The sequence below is a fragment of the Hyperolius riggenbachi genome, chromosome 11 (genome assembly GCF_040937935.1).
Source record: "Hyperolius riggenbachi isolate aHypRig1 chromosome 11, aHypRig1.pri, whole genome shotgun sequence".
NCBI classification, from domain to species: Eukaryota; Metazoa; Chordata; class Amphibia; order Anura; family Hyperoliidae; genus Hyperolius; species Hyperolius riggenbachi.
In genome coordinates this window covers 165,254,843-165,278,498 of record NC_090656.1, presented here as the reverse complement: position 1 = coordinate 165,278,498, position 23,656 = coordinate 165,254,843, and the positions used below count along the sequence as shown (strand labels likewise).

The window sequence follows — 23,656 nt, the reverse complement described above, 5'->3', positions numbered from 1 at the left end:
GGACTTCTTGACTTCAAGCAATGTGACAACTTTCATATGATCAATTATGTGACAATTTAAATACAGGTATATATAGTGGGGCTCCCACAGTAAGTCTGTTGTAGATTTCTATTGTGACTGTAATCGATATTAAGCGCTATTCACACTTATGCTTTTGAAACTGCAGTTTGTTCCGTATTTATTGCATCCAAATTAGGCCTCAAATCTGAAATGTATTGAAATTAATGGGGGTGGGGGGGAGAGGAGGCGGTGTTTGGTGTGGGAGGGGTTTCACCACAATATCAGTCATACAGCGCCCCCTGATGGTCTGTTTGTGAAAAGGAATAGATTTCTCATGTAAAAGGTGGTATCAGCTACCGATTGGGATAAAGTTCAATTCTTGGTTGGAGTTTCTCTTTAAGAAGTGACTGTTCATCCCCAACTTAAATAGATTTCAACCCATATATGCCATCATAAGAAGAGTCTACCTAATAAAACCTAAAAGTCTCTGCGTCCCATGTCCCTGTATGTGTGTTTTTTCGCTCTGCGCATGTTCAGGTACACAGAGACACTGAAGTGTGGCTTGCAGGGGAGGACAGGGCCAGGAGGGGCGGGCACATGCACGCTGACATGCGGCGGTGACAGACCTAGAACTTGTTTTTTAAACGGGCTTAGGTCGCCTAGTAATCAATAATATTCAAGTCACCTGGCAGAGGTTTTACTGTTATAGCTGATTGGAGTAGATGTAGAATCGGAACAAGATGAACAATAAAGTGTATGGCAGCTAAGTATGCTGTCCTATCAACCACGTTCACTGACTGAACTGGAAGTCTTTTCCATTGCCAGGCATTATTTGGATGTCACCTTAGAAATGCATTAAACAAAAAAAGCACAAAGATGCCAGGAAATGCAGGACCTGCATTAAATGCACCATAAGCTTTAGATCTCTGTTGTGGAGGGGTAGGCTTACTATCTTGCCAACTTGCAGCTCTATATACATCTGTTTGCACAGGCAAATACAAAACATGAAGAAGAGAGAAGTGCATGAGTCAGGCAAGAAAGTAGTTCAAATCTGCATGGTCTACAGCCTTTTAATGTGTAAAATGAAACTGGAAAAATCACCTGTATTAGCTTAAAGTGAACCTAAAGCCGGGGGAAAAAAATGAGATTAACTCACCTGGGGCTTCCTTCAGCCCCCTGCAGCCGATCGGTGCCCTCGCAGCCCCGCTCTGCCGCAATAGCAGCATAGGGGGTGATATACAGGCTGGGAACGCGATCAATCACTCGCGTTCCCATGCCTGTCGGCCGGTGACGGCCAAACCGGAAGTGCTCGCCGGCGGGTCCTGGAGCGTCAGAGCGGGGCTGCGAGGGCACCGATTGGCTGCAGGGGGCTGAGGGAAGCCCCAGGTGAGTTAATCTCATTTTATTCCCCCGGCTTTAGGTTCACTTTAAAGAGGAACTGTAGTGAAAATAGCATAATGAATAAAATTGCTTAGGCTTCTACAATATTCATTTATAGACTATGTAGTCAGTGATTGCCCATTGTAAAATCCTTCCTCTCTCTGATTTACATTCTGAAATATATCACAGGTGGCGACACATTTAGTCCTGCTACGTGATCTGTGCGGAATGTTTGTTTCTGAGAGTTCTATGCACAGAGAAAGATATTGCGTGCTTATCAGATGAAAAAAGCTGTTATTTCCCACAATGCAACAAGGTTCACAGACAGCAAACTGACAGACCCTGATGATATATTCAAGAAAAGGTAAACATCTCTCGTGGGAAAGAGGGTATAAACTACTGATTGGGAAGAAGTTCAATTCTGGGTTACAATCCCTCTTTAAGTTTTTCAACAATTTCGAAATCTGCTTATACATTTGGATATGGTCTGAAGACCCCAATTGCCATATGAAAGGATTAACTCTTTATACTTTGCTGCAATTTTTTTTTTTTTTTTTACTTAATTTCTAATAAAGGTTACCAAGAAATAATGCCAACAGTACTCTGGAGAGGATTGAGGCTTAACTTGAAATATTTTCACATTCATGCAGCCCGCAGATCTCTTTGGCTGTACTACCATGTTACTCACTCATGCATCCACAGTGGGATCTGCTCTGTTATTTCTCATGACCAAGCTGCAACATTTTGCTGTAGAACAACAGATACACACACAACCCCCCCCCCCCCCCCCCTCAAAGCTAGGTGCTTTTTAATCCCTTCGGTTTTCCAGATCTGAACAGTCTTTACATGCCTGCACAAGGTAAGAGGAGGAACAAAAATCTCTTGAAAGGAGAATTGTCATAAACCTGGATTGGTGTTGCACAAGTCCTTTTCTATTGCAATCATCAAAGGTCCGCACCATCCAATTTTCAAGTTTCAAGTTTCTTTATTTATAGCTCTTATAAAAAGACATGATTAAAAGCAAATCTGCATGATGATGACGCACAGGCGTTTCGATACTTCTTTCTCAAATCATTGCAGCATCTGACAATACATTACACACCACACACATCTTATATAGGTCTCAAGTGGACCTGATGGAAGACTTACAATTTGCATATTCATGAGTGAACTCTACCATAGGCTGTAAACACTATCTTTAGATTTTCACAAACAAATCATTAGGCACAATTAAAACCCAATTTCCAACTTTAATTCACATTTCAAACATTTAAAACCACTCTCCAATGTCTTATTTGCTGTTTTTAGCTCCTCGAGAGAAAAAATTATCATATTGTGGGACACTCAACCAATCACCAGTACGCCTACAACGTCCGCCTAAGACTACATAAATACGCAATAAAATACGCATGTACGCGTACGTTATAGCCAATCATTATCATGCCTACAACGTCCGCATAAAGACTGTTGACGCGTCGCATGCGTACATATGTACGCGTACAGTCAAGACAAAGCGTAAAAACGTCCGCAAAGCGACATTTAACGCGTAAAAAACGCGAGAAAAACGCGCAAAAATGCAAAGGAACACACAAAAACGCGAAAAAAACGCGTAATCAAAACCGTAAAGTTCCAAAAAAACGGCACATTGATTGAAAGAATGTCTCCACACATGACAACCATCTCCCAACTAAACCTCCATCTATTCAACTCAAGATACGTTATATAATAAGTTTACAAATATCGTATTCACGATTTAACCCCTTGGGTTCCAAAGTATCAAGTCTTTTTATCCAAAAATACTACCTTTTTAACAACTCCTTTAGTCTGTCACCTCCCCTCCTCTGCGGTGGCACTCCCTCCAAAACCTGTACCCTCAATTGGGACACACTGTGTCCAAATTTACAAAAATGCTCGGAAACAGTCAGTTCCCAATTCTTAGTCCTAATATTCGACTTATGTGAAGCAATTCTGTCCCTGAGGCACTGGGTGGTTTGACCCACATATCCAGTGCCACAGAGACATTTCAGCAAATAGACTACATATCTTGATTCACATGTATAGTATCCATTAATTTTAAATTTCGACCCTCTACTTGGATGTGTAAATGTGTCCCCTTTCACAATGTGACCACAGAGGTGACACCCAAGACAGGGAAACGTTCCCCTCCTGGCAATCACTCCTGCAGTCTCCGTACCAATGTCCCCTCTAACCATCCTATCCCTCAGAGATGGTGCTCTTTTGAAGGACAGGAGTGGATGCACATGAAACTCTCGTATAGTGGGCAATCCCTGTTTCAGCATTGGCCAGTGTCTATTGACTATAGCACCTATTCTTTCCGACAATAGCATAGGATGGGGCCACGTTCGAGCCCATTGCCGTATCCCTTCGCTGTACATAAAAAGAATCTCCAAAAAGAAAATAATTTTTTCTCAATACAATTTCCAACAAAGTAATCAAAAACTTTCTTTCAGCGACAGAGAAATCAGTATGAACCTCTAAATAGTATCTAATTGCCTAATTATCTAATCAAAGGTCCGCACCATCCAATTTTCAAGTTTCAAGAAACTTGAAACTTGAAAATTGGATGGTGCGGACCTTTGATGATTGCTGTGGATTCCCTGTGACTCCAGGGGTGGTCTCTGCACGCCAAACCCATTGGTGCAACAACGCTGGTTCTGATTGATGTACCTGGAGTACTGTTATTGTGCACAATGGAACCTTTGGGGGAAAAAGCATCAAGCAAGTCATTTGCATACTCCCAGGAACAAGCCGCTAGTATTGTGGCCTCGGTCTCGTCCAGTGGTGGCTTTCTGAAAAAACCAGATGTCAAGCTGATGAAACGGGACCTAGAGAGTTTAAAGAAAAAATACATCGATCTTGATCTGCATGCAAAGACGTTAGTCGAATACTATAAAGAAGGGAAAATCCCAAGGAGCATGCGTATACAAATTCCTCCGACCCTGTTTTCGAAATGCAAGGAACATGTCGACACATGGGAACAGATCTGGAATCGAGCATCATTTGATGCAATGCTGTGTACTGTTCAGAAAATTATGAAAGAATTACCCTTATTGGAGGAACAAATCTCAAATTTGTATCAGTTACTAGCGGAGATGTTGGAGAAGGAAGATTTCGATAAGTTTAAACAGACCTTGGATGGAACACTAAAGGAATATGAAAAATCGCTAGAGGAGGCAAAGAGGAGCAAATTCCATCGAGATGTTCAAGATTACCTGACGGGTTATGTATACAGATGGCAAAGGAGTGGGGGAGGCGCTTATCCTAGACGCCCACGGCCTGTAAAACCACAGAAACCTAAAAAAAACCCAGTTCCCCGTCCTCCGGGTGATAATACAGGACATTCCTCTACTGATTTTTTAACCACGACAGACGAACAGTCACTACAGTCAGACAGCGCAAGCGGAGGGGAGGAAAAAGATACCAAAGGCAAAAGCAAAGAAAAAAAGAAAAACAATTCGAAAATGGAATTGAGAAATCGGAAATAATCCCTGTAGATCTAGTGGTGAATATATCCTCTTACTGCTTAACCGAGGTGGAACACAAGGTGTTGAACTACGGACTGTCCTTCTGTCCGACTAACTATCCCGACTTTTTCCTACTCGACGTGGAACTAGCTAGATTCTACAGAGCTTTAAAATTAAAGTATTTTTTGGAGTCAACCAATTTTTGTCCTATCCATCATCATCCTCTGGCGAGTGTATTAAGCTGAAAGAATGGGGCCTAAGGAACAACAGTGCCTTTCTTCCTACATCACATGGCGTAATTGATAGTTTCGCCAACAAGGTAAATCGGGATGTGAAAGAATTACAGGAACTTTTTGAATCTAAAAAGATCAAGAATATCCCATGGAATATGACAAAGGATGAACAAGTTGCCTTGAATTCATTATCTAATAATACATTAATCACAATAAAGCCAGCTGACAAGGGTGGAGCGGTCGTTATAATGGACACTCAGGATTACAAGAAAGAAATTATCCGACAACTACAGGATGGTGATGTATATGAAAAATTATCATGTGATCCCACTAGAGACATTCAGAAATTAATTGAAGAAACTGTTATGTTGGCAGAAAGCCAGGGTCTGATTGACAGTGATTTGAAAAAGTTTTTGATTAAGAAGTTCCCAAGGGTCCCAATTATATATATTTTGCCCAAAATTCACAAAAGGTTAAAAGATCCCCCTGGGAGGCCCATAGTGTCTAGTATAGATTCTGTTTTTTCTAACATCTCCATATTCTTAGATAAGATATTGAGGCCAATTGTTCTTACACTAGATTCCTATATTAGGGATACGGGACATTTCTTGCAGGATATTAGACAAATTGAAAATGTAGAACAGGAAGTATTACTTGTAACCATGGATGTTGGTGCCTTGTATACGTCCATACCCCATGAAGGGGGTGTGGAGGCAATTAGATACTATTTAGAGGTTCATACTGATTTCTCTGTCGCTGAAAGAAAGTGTTTGATTACTTTGTTGGAAATTGTATTGAGAAAAAATTATTTTCTTTTTGGAGATTCTTTTTATGTACAGCGAAGGGGTACGGCAATGGGCTCGAACGTGGCCCCATCCTATGCTAATTTATTTATGGGTTTATTTGAGGAGGCTTTTGTTTTCTCTAGCAATATTTTTTGTAAACATGCCCTTTTTTGGCGTCGATATATTGACGACATTTTTTGTTTGTGGGCGGGGCCACGTTCGAGCCTAGACTCCTTCGTTGAAGAGTTGCATGCAAAATGCCCCGAAATTGTCCTGACAGTTCATTGCGATTATGAGAGAGTTAGCTTCCTTGACACTTGGGTGGTCAAAAAGGAGGGTAGATTGGAGACAGATCTTTTTGTGAAACCTACAGATAGGAACTCAATTCTTCACTTTGCCAGCTTTCATACCCCTCAGGTTAAATTAAATATCCCCAAGGGTCAATTCCAGAGAGTTGAAAGAATTGTAAGTAACCCGGAGTTGAGAGAACAAACGGTGAAAGAAATGAAATATAAATTTCTGGCAAGGGGCTACCCAGCTATATGTTTGGAAAAAGATTTTGATATGAGGGCTTGCAGAGGAAGATTTGGGGTACAGAAAACCACACTGAGAAATGGAAGGGCAGATATTAGGGAAAGAATCCCATTGGTTACTACTTACAATGTATTGTCGGAAAGAATAGGTGCTATAGTCAATAGACACTGGCCAATGCTGAAACAGGGATTGCCCACTATACGAGAGTTTCATGTGCATCCACTCCTGTCCTTCAAAAGAGCACCATCTCTGAGGGATAGGATGGTTAGAGGGGACATTGGTACGGAGACTGCAGGAGTGATTGCCAGGAGGGGAACGTTTCCCTGTCTTGGGTGTCACCTCTGTGGTCACATTGTGAAAGGGGACACATTTACACATCCAAGTAGAGGGTCGAAATTTAAAATTAATGGATACTATACATGTGAATCAAGATATGTAGTCTATTTGCTGAAATGTCCCTGTGGCACTGGATATGTGGGTCAAACCACCCAGTGCCTCAGGGACAGAATTGCTTCACATAAGTCGAATATTAGGACTAAGAATTTGGAACTGACTGTTTCCGAGCATTTTTGTAAATTTGGACACAGTGTGTCCCAATTGAGGGTACAGGTTTTGGAGGGAGTGCCACCGCAGAGGAGGGGAGGTGACAGACTAAAGGAGTTGTTAAAAAGGGAGTATTTTTGGATAAAAAGACTTGATACTTTGGAACCCAAGGGGTTAAATCGTGAATACGATATTTGTAAACTTATTATATAACGTATCTTGAGTTGAATAGATGGAGGTTTAGTTGGGAGATGGTTGTCATGTGTGGAGACATTCTTTCAATCAATGTGCCGTTTTTTTGGAACTTTACGGTTTTGATTACGCGTTTTTTTTTGCGTTTGTGTGTGTTCCTTTGCATTTTTGCGCGTTTTTCTCGCGTTTTTTACGCGTTAAATGACGCTTTGCGGACGTTTTTACGCTTTGTCTTGACTGTACGCGTACATATGTACGCATGCGACGCGTCAACAGTCTTTATGCGGACGTTGTAGGCATGATAATGATTGGCTATAACGTACGCGTACATGCGTATTTTATTGCGTATTTATGTAGTCTTAGGCGGACGTTGTAGGCGTACTGGTGATTGGTTGAGTGTCCCACAATATGATAATTTTTTCTCCCGAGGAGCTAAAAACAGCAAATAAGACATTGGAGAGTGGTTTTAAATGTTTGAAATGTGAATTAAAGTTGGAAATTGGGTTTTAATTGTGCCTAATGATTTGTTTGTGAAAATCTAAAGATAGTGTTTACAGCCTATGGTAGAGTTCACTCATGAATATGCAAATTGTAAGTCTTCCATCAGGTCCACTTGAGACCTATATAAGATGTGTGTGGTGTGTAATGTATTGTCAGATGCTGCAATGATTTGAGAAAGAAGTATCGAAACGCCTGTGCGTCATCATCATGCAGATTTGCTTTTAATCATGTCTTTTTATAAGAGCTATAAATAAAGAAACTTGAAACTTGAAAATTGGATGGTGCGGACCTTTGATGATTGCTGTGGATTCCCTGTGACTCCAGGGGTGGTCTCTGCACGCCAAACCCATTGGTGCAACAACGCTGGTTCTGATTCAAGTCCTTTTCTATTGTAATGTCACGAAACAGTTTCCAAATGTTCAAAATAACAGAAAACTCTAATTGCACTTATTTAATACCCTAGTACTCTAGGCAGGGGTCCCCAACCCCCGGTCCGCGGCCCAGTGCTGGTCCGTGAGCCGTTTGCAGCTGGGCTCGGGTCTGCCCTCTCGCCACCTCCCCCCGCGGTCGTCGCTGTGTTATCTTAGCTGGCAGCTGCTTCCTCTTATATATCTTGCTCAGCCCCTCTCCTTCTCGCTCAGTCTTCTCCAGGCTGCTGTGAATAGGCAGAAGCAGGAGAGCGGCTTTCCTGTAGCAGCGATGCGTATCGCCGTTACCATGGGAACCGCTGACCTGCTTCCTGCCTCTTCACAGCAGCTGGGAGATGCGCTGCTGTGAGAGAAGACGGGATTGAAGGAGAGGGGCTGAGCAAGACATATAAGTGGAAGCGGTCGCCAGCTAAGGTAACACAGCAGCGGCCGCTACTAACTATACTGAGGCATCTATACTAGCTATATTGGGGAAACTATACTCGCTATACTGGCTTTAAAGGTAATATCCGAGCTGGGAAAAAAGGACACCTACTTACCAGGGGCTTCTTCCAGCCCCTAGCAGCCCCTATGTCCCGCAGCTCCACTCTCAGACACTGGCTCCCAGTCCAACGGTGCAGAGGCTGATCCCGCCAGGTCGTCCTCTACTGCGCAGAACTATTGCGCCTGCGCAGTACACTCCACACCACATGCAAGTGATTTACAGCGGCGCTCACACAGGCGCAGTAGGGGACGACCTGGTGAGGCAATGGCAATACGTCCAGGCCATGGCTCAGCAAAGCAGCCCCAAACCATGATGCCCCCACCACCATATTTCACAGTTGTGGTGAGGTTTTGATGTTGGTGTGCTGTGGCTCTTTTTCTCCACACATAGTGTTGTGTGTTTCTTCCAAACAACTCAACTTTGGCTTCATCTGTCCACAGAATAATTTGCAAGTACTGCTGTGGAACATCCAGGTGCTCTTTTGAAAAGTTTAAATGTGCAGCAGTGGCTTCTTCTGTGGTATACTTCCATGAACTCCATTCTTGTTTAGTGTTTTACATTTTGTAGATTCACTAACATGGATGTTAGCTTATGCCAGAGACTTTAGCTGACACTCTAGGATTCTTCTTCACTTCATTGAGCATGCTGTGCTGTGCTCTTGCAGTCATCTTTACAGGACGGACAATCCTAGGAAGATTAGCAACAGTACTGAACTTTCTCCATTTATAGACAATTTGTCTTATTATGGACTGCAAGGCTTTTGGAGATACTTTTATAACCCTTTCCAGCTTTATGCAAGTCAACAATTCTTAATCGTAGGTCTTTTGAGAGCTCTTTTGTGCAAGGCATCATTCACATCAGGCAATGCTTCCTGGGCTAAGCAAACCCAAAACTGGTGTGTGTTTTCTTCAGGGCAGCTGTAACCAATACCTCGAATCTCATCTCATTGATTGGGCACCAGCTGGCTGACACATCAATCCAATTAGCTCTTGGAGATGTCATTAGACTAGGGGTTCACATACTTTTTTTCACCTGCACTGTGAATGTTTACTTGGTGTGTACAATAAAAACATGGGAACATTTAATTATGTGTGTGGTATTAGTTTAAGCAGACCGTGATTGTCTATTGTTGTAACTTCGATGAAGATTAAATCACATTTTATGTCCAATTTGTGAAGAAATCTATATAATTCCAAAGGTTTCTCATACTTTTTTATTGCTATATATTACATATGAAGTCCCTAAATGAAGGAGATGCAGGTGAATGCCTAGTTAATATCTAGACAGCTTGCATAAATGCCACCAGCAGGTGAAGCAGAAAATTGTAGGTACTGTAGATCCTAGGTTCTCAACGTGTGGTACGTGTACCCCAGGGGGTACGTCTGATGGTTACAGGGGGTACTTGGTATACTTAACCAAGAATAACAAATTTAGAGTTTTAGAAAATTATAAATTTTATTTAAACATCAGATTAGTATTTTAGCTAATTAAAAGTAATAGTAAATCGTTCAGAACCAATTATCATGTACACTAAATATATCTATTTGTCAAGGGGTACTTGAGATAATGCTTTACTATGTTTACTAACTATGCCAGGGGGTACTTGGTGAGTACAGGGTTTTAAAAGGGGTACATACCAATAAAATGTTGAGAAACACTGCTGTAGATGAATATCCAAAATATCATGCAAAAAGCCTCCTGCTGGTGATCAATAGTACAGCAGTCCAGGCATTGAAAATTGTGCATGCCATCCTGAGCTTTTTGACCTCCTTAGTGGCATGATTCGTGCCAGATGTTAGTTTCCGAAAGTGGTACAGTGTTTTCTCTGGAAAGAATCATACCACTGAAAATAGGCAATCAGAGAACCCCCAGTTAAGAAAGCCAGAAAATGCCCCCCTCCCCCATAGATAGCCAGAGAGGTCCCAGAAGTATAAGTAGGCAGACAGTGTCCCCAATATAGGTAGCTAAGCAGCGCCCCCCCAGTTTAGGTAGCCAGAGAGCTAGTGCATGTGAACAGAGTGCTCCTCTTTCCCTTCAAAATATATAGCCTCTGGGTGCCCCTGTTCAGTATAGGTAGCCCAAGTGGCTACCCATCCCCTATGCAGAGAACGCAGTGGAGTCTACATTACCACCCCAGGATTCAGCCACATGCTGTAATTCTTCCTACCATCTTTCAGAGCAGGACTGTGGAGTTGGAGTCGAGGAGTCTGAATAATTTTTGGGTACCTGGAGCTGGAATCGGTGGTTTTAATAAACTGAGGAGTCGGATGATTTTTGTACTAACTCCACGCAGCCCTGGTAAATATTAGACTAAAGAGTCGGAGTCAAGGAGTCGGAGCAATTTTGGGTACCTGCAGTTGGAGGCTTTCATAAACTGAGGAGTCGGGTGATTTTTGTACCGATTCCACAGCCCTGCTCTGGAGAGTGCTCTATCTCTATGCTGAGATCCAACTCTGTCGTGTGACAGACGGTGATGCAAAAGTTGTTGTTTTGGTAAGGCAGAGTGAAAATGGAAGGAATTGCGGAAAAAAGGAAAATTGTGCAGATGCTACACTAAAAGTGATGTATATAAAGTACAGCTATGTCTCAGTGTTAATGTACAGACACTGTATTCATCAAAGACAACTGTGCTCATCAGTGAGCAAAAAAAAAAAATAAAAAAAAAATCGGGGAGTTACAGGCAGGTGATGCTCCTGGATTTGTACTGGGCTACAGACTAGAAATAAATAAAAACACACTTTAAAAAAACTGTGTCATGGCTGGAAATAATAGCAATACAGAAATACTGGCACATATTGTTCAAGACTTCACTGAAATGCTACTGAACCAGTACACTAGCAAGAGGCAGGAGATCCAGGAGAAAGAGATAATGCAGCTAACCACCATAGTTTCAGACATTATCTAAATAATAACGTTGGCTAAAAAGATAGGACTTTAACACTGACACTTCTGTGACTCTACTATATGTTGGGCTGCTTTCTTTAATTTTAGTTAATTGACAGGAAAGGGATAACTGTTTAATTTAGCAGAGTTTCCCCCTAAAAACTGATCCTATGTCAGTAAAAACATGAAACAAGAGCAGCATGGCATGCCGTGTTTTGAAATTCATCCAAAGACAAGACTTTTATGCAAAGCAGGATTAGGCAAATGAGGGTTCTGTAGCAATGTTCTTGACATTTATAAAGCTGCAGTCTTCGGTCTCTTGACAATCCTGTGCTTTATTTGCTTTACAATAGCTTGTTCAGTAAAGGTAGGCATCTGACATTTTGCGGATACACTTGAAAAATGCTGGAGCTGGCATATGTAACCAGGACCACTCCTTTTCTCCAATTAACACAAAGATGAAAAGGAATGTGAAAGTCAGCAAAATAGGAGTATATGGTCGAAGCCTCCAGTACAGAGCAAAATAATACTTTGCAGATTTTGATAGAACTATTACTGCCTGTGAAAGGAGCCTTTGAAGATAATTGAAACCACGAGTTAGCAATCTGCTTTATAGCACTGACAAATAACAGTTTCCTAAGGCTTATCATTTAAGCATGGTAAAATAGGGAAAAGGGGGAAAAAAAATACATCAAGCATGTTCTGTCCATATGCAGTAGAAGTTTCATTGTTACTACATGCCTAGTCTTGCATGACAAGCTGAGCATTACTGGATGAAGCTGTGCTATGTGGACATAAAGGGTTAGGTCTATTATTTCAAGATATGTGGTGGACCGCAAAGAACTTGCTCATAAACAGGAGTGTTAGAAGGATTTTGGGCATTTCCACCTTTTGTGTGAAGTGTAAATGGAAATTACAGAAAAATGAAGAACAGATTTAACGTTGTCCCAAACCAGTACATGGAGTACAGACTCCCCAGGAACAAAAAATGGTGTAGTTTCTTAAGCTGTAGATTCTTAATACACCTACATCTAAACATTTCATTCATGTTTATTATACTTTCTGAAGAACATATTTTTAGATGATGTATGTATTTGTGTAATGAAGGAAATGTATTGAAATAACATCTATAGTAGTATTGTGAAAAAATGCCCCCTTTTTGATTCCCTATTATTGTATATCCTTTACTTAAAGAGACACTGAAGCGAGAAAAAAAATGATGATATTATGATTTGTATGTGTAGTGTACAGCTAAGAAATAAAAAATTAAGATCAGATACATCAGTCTAATTGTTTCCAGTACAGGAAGAGTTAAGAAACTCCAGTTGTTATCTCTATGCAAAAAAGCCATTAAGCTCTACGACTTTCAAAGTCGTGGAGAGGGCTGTTTTCTGACTTTTATTATCTCACCTGTTAGTGAACTATTTACCTTTTCTCTGCCAGAGGAGAGGTCATTAGTTCACAGACTGCTCTGAAAGAATCATTTTGAATGCTGAGTGTTGTGTAATCTGCACATATTATAGAATGATGCAATGTTAGAAAAAACACTATATACCTGAAAATAAAAATATGAGAATATTTTCTTTGCTGCTAATCTTCTAGTAATTATTCATAGTACACAACCAATTCACTATATCATATATTTTTTTTTTCCGCTTCAGTGTCTCATTAAATGGAGTCTTAAGTGAGAAAAACAAACAAACAGATACTTACCTAAGGAGATGGAAGGCTCTGGGTCCTATAGAGCCTTCCTGTTCCTCTCCTGGTACTATGGTTGCTTAGCTGGCTCCCCCGTGAGCGGTCTCTGACCAGCTGGCTCCCCCATTAGCAGTCTCTGATCCATGGGCCGGAGACTGCTCTCTGCCGCTGCAGGAGGAGCTTCAGAAGTCTTCGGAGGCCTGAGTGCTCCCGAAGACGGGCCGCTCCATACTGCACATGTGTGAGGGCGCTTTCACAAACATGTGCAGTATGGAGTGGCTAGTCTTTGGTAACACACGGGCTCCTGAAGTCTTCCAGCGCTCCCCCCGCAGCGGCAGAGAGCAGTCTCAGACCCATCGGTCAGAGACTGCTAACAGGGGAGCCAGCACAGGAACGACTTTTTTTCACACTTCCGGCTTAATATTTTAAAGGCCCAGGCAAAAAGATGAATTGTTAACATTTCCAGAATGGAAAATGAAAGAAGCTGTTTAATTATGTGTCCACTCAAAAAACAAACAAACAATGAAAACAATCAACAATGCAATGCAGCATCATCTTGTGCAATGTAACGGTGCCTGGAGCAGCAGCTTAACATTGCCCATACATCAAGCAATGTATGGGCTGATCGACCAATAGACAGGTCTCTCTCTGAATGAATTTGATCAGAGAGAGATCTGTTGCCTGCCCATACACTGCAGGTTGATTCCCGATGAATTTCAGCATGAAATCTTCACTGCCTGGTGTCTGTCCCCCAAAATGATAATGTGACCCACATGCATTCAAATCTCACCTGCTTCAGCTACAACTGTTCAGGTTTTTGGGGGACAGCAGTCTGGGGTCCCGTCGCCTTCGCACTATTACTGCCATGCACTCAATTGACCACGTCATGCTGAGAGTTTGGCATGAGATCGGTCGAATTGCCGATCAGGCATGCTTGTTGCAGCACCAATTTTTATCCGATTTGATAAATTTGTCTAATTGGTTGGTCAATTGGGCCACAAAATTGATAGATGTATGGCCATCCCCCGCAGATTAGGTAGGTAGCCAGGTCTAGGTGCCCCCAGTATAGCTTAGCCAGGTACAGGTGTCGCCCAGTATAGGCTAGCTACGTACAGGTGTCCCCGAGTATAGGCTAGCTTGGTACAAGTGTCCCGCAGTATAGGCTAGCTAGTTATGTGTGTGTCCCCAGTATAGGCTAGCTAGGTACAGGGGTCGCCCACTAATAGGTTAGCAAGGTACAGGTATCGTCTAGTATAGGCTAGCAAGGTACAGGTGTCATCCAGTATAGGCTAGCTTAATACAGGTGTCCCCCAGTATAGGCTAGCTAGTTATGTGTGTGTCCCCAGTATAGGCTAGCTAGGTACAGGGGTCGCCCACTATAGGCTAGCAAGGTACAGGTATCGTCCAGTATAGGCTAGCAAGGTACAGGTGTCATCCAGTATAGGCTTGCTTGGTACAGGTGTCCCCCAGTATAGGCTAGCTAGTTATGTGTGTGTCCCCAGTATAGGCTAGCTAGGTACAGGGGTCGCCCACTATAGGCTAGCAAGGTACAGGTGTCATCCAGTATAGGCTAGCTAGGTACAGGTGTCCCCCAGTATAGGGTAGCTAGGCGCAGGTGTCACCCAGTATAGGCTAGCTAGGTACAGGAGTCCCCCAGTTTTGACTAGCTAGGTACAGGAGCCTCCCATTATAAGTTAGCTAGGTACAGGTTTTGCCCAGTATAAGTTAGCTAGATACAGGTGTTCCCCAGTAAAGGCTAGCTAAAAGTACAGGAGTCTCCAGTAGCTAGGTGAAGGGGCTCCAGTACAATGTAGGCAGCAATAGGGAAGCTAGTATAAGTGCTACACCTAGATAACTTATATTGGAGACTCCTGTGCCTAGCAAAACCTCCTGAGCGGCATGCCAGACACTGTATCCATAATACCATACTGTGTCCAGCATACCACTTTCAGCTAACATTTCTTGCCCGACACAGTGTCGGGTTAGAGGGAGTCTGAAGTAAACCCCCCCCCCAAAAAAAAAACAAAAAAAAAACCAGATACTCACCTAAGGAGAGGGAAGGCTCTGGATCCTATAGAACCTTCCCGCTATCCTCATGGTCCCTGCGTTCGGTTGGAGACTGCTATCTTCTGCTTCTGGTGGGCTTCGTGAGTCTTCAGAAGCACTCGGGCTTCCGGAGACAAGCTGCTCTGTACTGCGCACATGCGAGCGCCCTCTCTCGCCGTCTTCGGGAGCCCGAGTTCCGCAAAGGGCTCCATAAGCCTCCAGCACTGGGAAACTTGAACCAGGGATCTAGCACTGGAACGTCGAGACTGTGAGGAGAACAGGAAGGCTCTATAGGACCCAGAGCCTTCCCTCTCTTTAGGTGAGTATCTGTTTTTTTTATTATCATTTTAACTGCAGATTGTCTTTAAATGCATGCCCTTCTTCACTCATCACTGAGTATAAAAGGAATAGAGTCCTGTCATATATAGGCCACTTTATCTTATTTTCTGTGACTTTCTAAGGTGCATTACACACAATTATATAGCACAGAACAATCTCATTTCACCTTATCAACATGGGTTTGTTAAAGCGGAATATAACCCTGCATTTCAACTTTGCTCTAAAACATTATTTACAGCATATTACATGCAACCAGCATTTTTTTTTTTACTAGACCAGCATTGGAAGGGTTAAACACACAGCTTTAAAGTTCCTGGAGAGAACTGCTGCCGCATCCGAGGCTTACATAGATACATTTCAGCAAAACAAAATGTAACAACTGTGGAATGTGACTCACTCTCTCTGACTGTGCAGGAGCTGGAGGACAGCCAAAGAGTGTGTAACATTCACCACTTGCTACATTTTGTTTACTGAAATGTATCGATTTAAACTTCGGCTGCTGGTGTAGCTCTCTCCACAGAACTTTAAAACTCTGCGTGTAACCCTTCCAATGCTGGTCTAGTAAAAAAAAAAAATGCTGGTTGCATATAATATGCTGTAAATAATGTTTTAGAGCAAAGTTGAAATGCAGGGTTATATTCCGCTTTAAAGGTAGGTCATGGATTGCTAAAGGTAGTTGTTGACTAACATGTCACAGCCTAATATACAAATGATCAATTCCTACCAATGGCGTATGGTGTGGGTAGAGGTACGTGGGGAAGAGAGGGGTGACACCAAGAACCAGTTTATCTCGGCACCTGAAGGGTAGCTTATGAGTTGGGCACTGCTATAGTCCACGGCATGTGCACAGGGTAATTCTGGTACTGACACTCTGCGAACCCCAAATTACTTTTCCCTCCAAGTTGCTATGACTTGGAGGGGGAATCATATTTAGCGGCAGCAGGGTAAGCCGTCATTCGGCTCACCCTGCGCCCAACTCGCCGCCATAGATGGTGAACTAGCCGCAATGTGAGCTGATCTTTGTTATCTCAATTATATACAGTATAAGCTGTGCCTGTACTGATAGTAATCTAGCTGCATTGTGTGCTGATCACTAATACCTCTAATGTTCTTATTCTGTGGCTGTACTGATAGTAAACTAGCTGCAGTGTGTGATCTCTGCCACCTCCAGAATGTACAGTATAAGCTGGTACTATGGGCCTGTACTGATCGTAATATATTTGCAGTGTGTGCTGATCTCTGCTACCCCCAGTATGTAGTCTAAGGTGTTACTCCGTGGCTGTGCTGATGGTAAACTAGCTGCAGCATGTGCTGATCTCTGCTACCTCTACTACGTACAGTGTAAGCTGTTACTCCTGTTACTCTGTGCCTGTACTAATAGTAACCTAGCTGTAATGTGTGCTGATCTCTAATACCTCTAATGTGTACAGTATCAGCTGTGGCTATGTGCCTGTACTGATAGTAAACTAGCTGCAGTGTGTGCTGATCTTTGCTACCTCCAGAATTTACAGTATAAGCTGGTACTCTGGGCCTGTACTAATAGTAAACTAGCTGCAGCATGTGATGATTCCCGCCACCCCAGTATGTACAGTATGAGACAAGACACAGAACATTTATATCACGCTTTTCTTTTTTTTAGCATAATCAAAGTGCCAGAATTTCAGCCACTAGCACTATAAGCACTATAATTTCAGCCACTAGCACTATAGGCACTAGCAGCGTTAGGTAGTCTTGCCCAAGGTCTCCTACTGAGTAGATCAAGCTTTATGAACCTGAAGAGCCAAGATTCTAACACAGTACTCTTGCATCAGAGGCAGAGCCCTTGACCAGTACACTATCCATCCACTACAAGCTGCTACCCTGTGCCTGATAGTAAACTAGCTGAAGTGTGTGTGTGTGTGTGTGTGTGTGTGTTGGGGGGGAGGGGGCAATTTCAGTGTTTGCCATAGGGGCTATATTGCCCAGATATGCCTCTGTTAGACACCCAACTTACAAAACTCATACCTCATAACAAACTAGTAATTGCTAACTTGCAACAACAAAAATCATATCTTTATCCAGGATCTTTTCCTCCAAACCCATAGATAAAGTAAAAGTGTTGCTCTGAACTTTACACTTGTTTTAATAGTCTACATGAAAGTACTGCTTAGATAAGTTCCATTTTAATGTAATCTCTTCTCAGCCATCATTCAAGCTACAGAAAGATTATTGAACTTTTTTTTTCAAATTGTGTGTAATGTACCATTTTCATCAGGTTTAAGGTAAGGTTTTGTGCAACCTCCACTATGAACAAAACCTTAATTTTGCCTACCACCAAATTCAGCTCCTTACACTCTTGTCTGAAATTCCCTCCCAAAAACACAATCGTCACTGTCCAACTTTTAAAAACTTTTCGGCCCCCTTCAAACATGGAGTGTAATGGTACGCTCCTCCCCTCCCCCGCATTGGCCATTAAACATTATGAGGCTGGCCATACTACCCACGGTGCAACATGATGCGGGGGAAGTGCTTCCGACTACGTAGACTCTGCAGTGCCTTATCGACTGGTACAAGCGGCCAGGCATTTACATTGGAGTGAATGGAACTGCAACAACCTATGGATGATGGTGCAGCGCCCATGTGCTGATCAGCTGAAAATATAGTGACATGTTTCGTGTCCAGCAGGCAGCATGTCACTGTTTGGAGGGGGGGGGGGAGGTGGCAGAGTTAACCATATTATCCTGTAGCCGCAGTCTGCTGTAGGGTAGTGTGCAATAGGAAATAATGTGGTGTGATTGTCCTGTCTCGGGCATTCATGTCAGAGGAAAATCCCACCACACAATGGGCTTGATTCACTAAACCGTGAAAACTCAAATATCACACCTTATCAAAGATGTCACACCTTATCAAGGATATCAAATCTTATTGAAGATATCACACCTAATCAAAGTTAACATGCCTTACCAGAGTAGCATAGCGAGCGCTACGAACCCACAGGGGTTTAGGGCAGGATGAGTGCCATTGCCAGTTAGCAGGCATAAGTTTGTAGCGCTCACTATGCTACTCTGATAAGGCATGTTAACTTTAATAAGGTGTGAAATCTGAGATAAGGTGTGATATATGAGATAAGGTATGATATCTGAGATAAGGTGTGATATTTGAGATAAGGTGTGATATTTGAGTTATCTCGGTTTAATGAATCAAGCCCCATGTGTGAAATTAGCCAAAACAAAATCTTAAAATCAACCTTTTCAGTCAAGCACACAGTCCAAGCTAGGGCATTCCTTCATTCTCAGACCTACTCCGCTTCTTGTAAAATTGGATTCCCAAATCCACAGGCAATGGACATATAGGGCTTAATTCACAAACGTTAGCACGCCTAAAAGTTTTGGACGTGCAAACTAGGGTGCTAAATAGTTTGCACGTCCAAATCTGTTACTGATCGCGCGTTAAGTTGGTGCGCCCGAAACGTCGCACCGTTCGTGTGTAAAATAGCTTTTCAGGCTATTTTGCGCGCGAATGGTGCAACGTTTCGCGCGCACCGCACAGCGCTAACCTTTGCACGTGAAGCGGCCATTTTCACGTCCTAAGTGCCTTTTCACTGGCGTGCTAACACTTAGCACCCTTTAGTGAATCGAGGCCATAGTTTACTCAAAGCTTCCCTTTTCGTTTCCTGACATGCTTTTAGATTGTAATCTGACAAGGGCATGGTTCTCTCCCTCTTTTTTCTTGTGCTTGCTGTTTGTTTTCTTGGACATATTAGATTAGTTACTTCCTAAAATATTTTCATTGTATATTAACCCTGTTTCAGTATGGTTGCTTGTACTATGTATCCATGCCGCAAGGGGCCGCAAAAGTAAAAGCCTATGGAGACCTTCACACGTATTGTGGTCTGTTGCGGTGCACTGTAATTATCCGATCTGATACATGGGCAACAGCGCGTTACCACAAGCATGGACCTTAACGCATGGTGCTTGGAGTAATGTAATCTATGGGTGAAACACATAGGCCTCGATTCACTAAGCTTTATCAAACACTTTATCAAACGTTTGATAATTTACCTCATGAGTAAATCTAATTTTGAATTCACTAAGGTGTTATAGTTTTAGTGAACATTTTATTGATAAAACATTCAATATATAACACCTTAGTGAATTCAAAATTAGATTTTACCCATGAGGTAAATTATCAAATGTTTGATTAAGAGTTTGATAAAGCTTAGTGAATTGAGGTCATAGTGTAGGCAACGGAGCTCAGTACGAAGCTGCGCACATTGGACTGACAGGAATTCCAGTGACACACTTCCTGACCCTTTTTATGCCTATAAATTACAGCATGTATCATTTGATGACAGTGCTAAACAACAACTCTGCTAACCTTTTTATTTTATCCTCTTGTTTGTGTGCATGTTGTTTGAGCAGCAAGTTTTCATCATGAATACGTAAATATCTGTCTTCTAGTTCTTGCCGAGTGATATGAGATACAGCTTGCCTTGCTTTTATACTCTGTGGATTATCTATAACAAAAAACAAAACAAAATCACAATATAATAGTGGTACACCAAATCAGATATAATTTTTCAATAAAACCTTCCACTTGACAAAATTACATTACTTTCTTTCTGAACGGCATGTATCTATGGTACAGTTTTTCACGTCAATCCATATTTAACCACTTCACCCCCAGCCGTACGGATTTCTCCATCTCTTTTTCCATCCTTTTACCACCAGGGACGGAGAAATCCGTATTTCCCACGCTCCCGCCGCTGCCCGCGCTCCCGCTTGCTCATACGCGCACTCCCGCTTGCATGCACGATGCCGACCGCTCTCCCAGAGATCAATGAACAGGAAAATCCATTCTCGTTCGTTGATCTAAGCCCCACAATGATCCGCTGCTTCTACGAGAAGCAGCGCGATCATTGTGAAGAAAAAAAAAAGTTCCCAGCCTCATAGCACTTCCTGCAAGCGTAAATAGTTACCTTAGGGACTGAACTTTTTAAATATTTATGTCAGGAGGGTACAACACTGTTACTTTATAAACTATGGGCTTGTAATTAGGGATGGACGCAAAACTAAAAAATTTGCACCTTTATTTCCAAATAAAATATTGGCGCCAAACATTGTGATAGGAACATAATTTAAACGGTTTTATAACCGGGACAAATGGGCAAATACATTTCATGGGTTTTAATTACAGTAGCATGCATTATTTAAAACTATAATGGCCGAAAACTGAAAAATAATGAATTTTTTCCCACATTTTTCCTATTTTCCCATTAAAACATATTTAGAATAAAATAATTCTTGGCATAATGTCCCACCTAAAGAAAGCCTAATTGGTGGCGGAAAACACAAGATATAGTTCATTTCATTGTGATAAGTAATGATAAAGTTATAGACGAATGAATGGAAGGAGCGCTGAAAGGTGAAAATTGCTCTGGTGCTCAAGGGGTAAAACCCCTCAGTGGTGAAGTGGTTAAATGAGTTTGGGCCCAGACAAAAGAGCGAAGTGTTAGGATTTAGTTACGTAGGTTCTGATGCCCAAAGGAGAGGTAAAATAGCCGTGAGTAGGTAACACTTAGCTATTTTATCAGTACTAATGGCAGGGGAGCAGCGCACGTCATTTGATTAGCCTGTGTGTTAGCACCAGTAAAATTGCCATATTTACAGTGGCTGGATACTGGTTAAAGGGACTGACTGCCTTTAATACAGAAGACCAGGGTTCAAATCCTGGCTGAAGCAAGTACCTATTCAGTAAGAAGTCCTTGGGCAAAACTCCCTAACACTGCAAGTTGTAATTTGATCTATCCCCATCTCACATGACTGACACGGCAGAGAGGGCAGATAAGCTCATTTGAAAGCACAGGATCTTAACAATATGTCTGCTTCCATGAATCAGAAAGTAGAAACAGTGCATATTTATTTTAGGATTTGTATCAGCTATAACAAAGAAATTTTTTTTGTTTAAAGGGTATTATGCTGTGTCGTAGCTTATAGAACAGAGAGGATGTTCTGAGAGAGTCCTACACATGCACGGTTCAGAGGTACAGAACTGCGAATGTGCATGACTCCCACGCTGGCCAGCGTGATGACACGTAGCGTACGAGGCGGAGACGCGTACTGATGACTTCAGGCCAAAGTCTCCAATTAATGGAACCACCAGCGGTTCCCTGGAGGGAAGCCAGGAGGACACCAGGGGACCACGCAGCCTACGGTGGGCTGGAGGAAGCCCCAGGTAAATGCAAATTGTGTTTTTTAAAAGGTGCTCAGTGTCCCTTTAAAGGGATACTTAAGTCTGGGCAAAAAAAGAAGGCCGCAATAGTCGCATAGGGGGTGCTATTGTGGCTGGGAACGCGAACAATCACTCGCGTTACCATGCCTGTCGGCCGGTGACGGCGAAACCGGAAGTCGACGCCGACGGGTCCAGGAGCATCAGAGCGGAGCTGCGAGGGCACCGATCAGCTGCAGGGGGCTGAGGGACGCCCCAGGTGAGTTAAACTCATTTTTTTGCCCAGACGTAAGTATCCCTTTAAACAATAGTAGAGTAGCTAGGTAGTAGTGTTGTATTTTCTGTTTATAATGCTGTGAGTGCAATATGGCCAAAGTTTTTTTTGTGTTTTTTTTAGTTTGGTTCCTCTTTAAAGGGAACCTTAACTGAACGGGGGGTAAAGAGTTTCACTTACCTGGGGCTATTACCAGCCCCCTGCAGCAGTCCTGTGCCCTCGGCGCCGCTCTGGAATCCTCTGGTCCTCCGCTGTCACTTAGTTTCGTTTTTGAAGACTCACCAGTCGCCGGCCGCCATGCGTATTATTGGACGCATTCACCAATGCAATTAGCGTTATTGCGGACCGCAACGCGTACAAAAATACGCGTTGCCGCATTCCACACGCGTAGATATGCGGCAACGCGTATTTTTGTACGCGTCGCGGTCCGCAATAGCGCTAATTGCATTGGTGAATGCGTCCAATAATACACATGGCGGCCGGCGACTGGTGAGTCGTCAAGAAACGAAACTAAGTGACAGCGGGGGACCAGAGGATTCCAGAGCGGCGCCGAGGGCACAGGACTGCTGCAGGGGGCTGGTAATAGCCCCAGGTAAGTGAAACTCTTTACCCCCCCCCCCCCCCCCCTCCAGTTAAGGTTCCCTTTAAGATGTGTTTTGGAGCTCATGCAGTGACTGCCACTTCAGAATTGTGTCCGTTTTTATTCAATGCCACCAGAGGGCCCAAAGATCATGGACATCCACCCTTGCACACATAGATATTATTTAAATTATCTAAGTCATTAATAATATTACGCAATCTAGGAGATAACCTCTCCAATTTTGTATGATGAGGAATGTTATTCTTAAAGTGAATCTGAAGTGAGGAAACTCAGCAAGGGCTTGTTGAATATGTTGCTGTGACCACACACCCGTTCATGTACGGCTTTTCCCTTTGTGCGCGAGTGGCTTTGTGCTACTGCGCAGGCTCGCACATGCACAGTACAGTTGCGCTCGTACACAAACAGGAGTGCTGACACGAAGAAGAGAGTCCCAGGCAGAAGAGGTGGGGTGAGGATGAACTGGGTGGGCTCTATAACATCCAGAGGCTTCCCACTACTTAGGTACACATTTACCTTAATAGCTTTGAGGTTAAAGTGACACTGAGGCGAGAAAAAAAAAAATCATATAATGAATTGTATGTGTAATCCAGCTAAAAAACAGAACATTAGTAGCAAAGAAATCTTTTTAATTTTCAGTTATATAGTTTTTTTTTCTATCATCATTCTGTCATACATGCAATTTACAAACCACACTTTATATTTTAAACTATAAAACAGAGAAGCGCTAATAACCTTTGAACATCCCTGCAGTAAAACCTTATGGGGCTGTGCTCCCTGTTTCTTTGAAGTATAAGTGCTTTAGGGCTCGTTTCCACTATAGCGAATCCGCATGCGGGCACTGCATGCGGATTCGCATAGTCAATGTAAGTGGATGGGGCCGTTTCCACTTGTGCGGCGGCGGGAGCGTTTTTCGGTGCGGCAGAAATCTGCACGGCAGAGCCGTCAGATTTCGTGTGCGGGAGGATTGCGCGCGAATCGCCGCTAATGCATTTAATAGGGAAATCGCATGCGGCTTTGTCATGCGGATTTCCCCGCGATTTCGC

The 23,656-nt window shown here is 42.7% G+C and overlaps 1 protein-coding gene across 7 annotated transcripts in view; it reads right to left on the bottom strand.

Annotated features, from left to right (window-relative positions):
* Nucleotides 1-23,656, bottom strand: part of RPGRIP1L (RPGRIP1 like) — a 308,845-nt gene that overhangs the window by 272,453 nt on the left and 12,736 nt on the right. For all 7 annotated transcript variants that reach the window (XM_068260505.1, XM_068260504.1, XM_068260506.1 and 4 more), the window contains one exon: nucleotides 19,888-20,026. In XM_068260505.1, coding sequence (XP_068116606.1) covers nucleotides 19,888-20,026 — 139 coding nt within the window. The remainder of the gene's footprint in view (nucleotides 1-19,887; nucleotides 20,027-23,656) is intronic.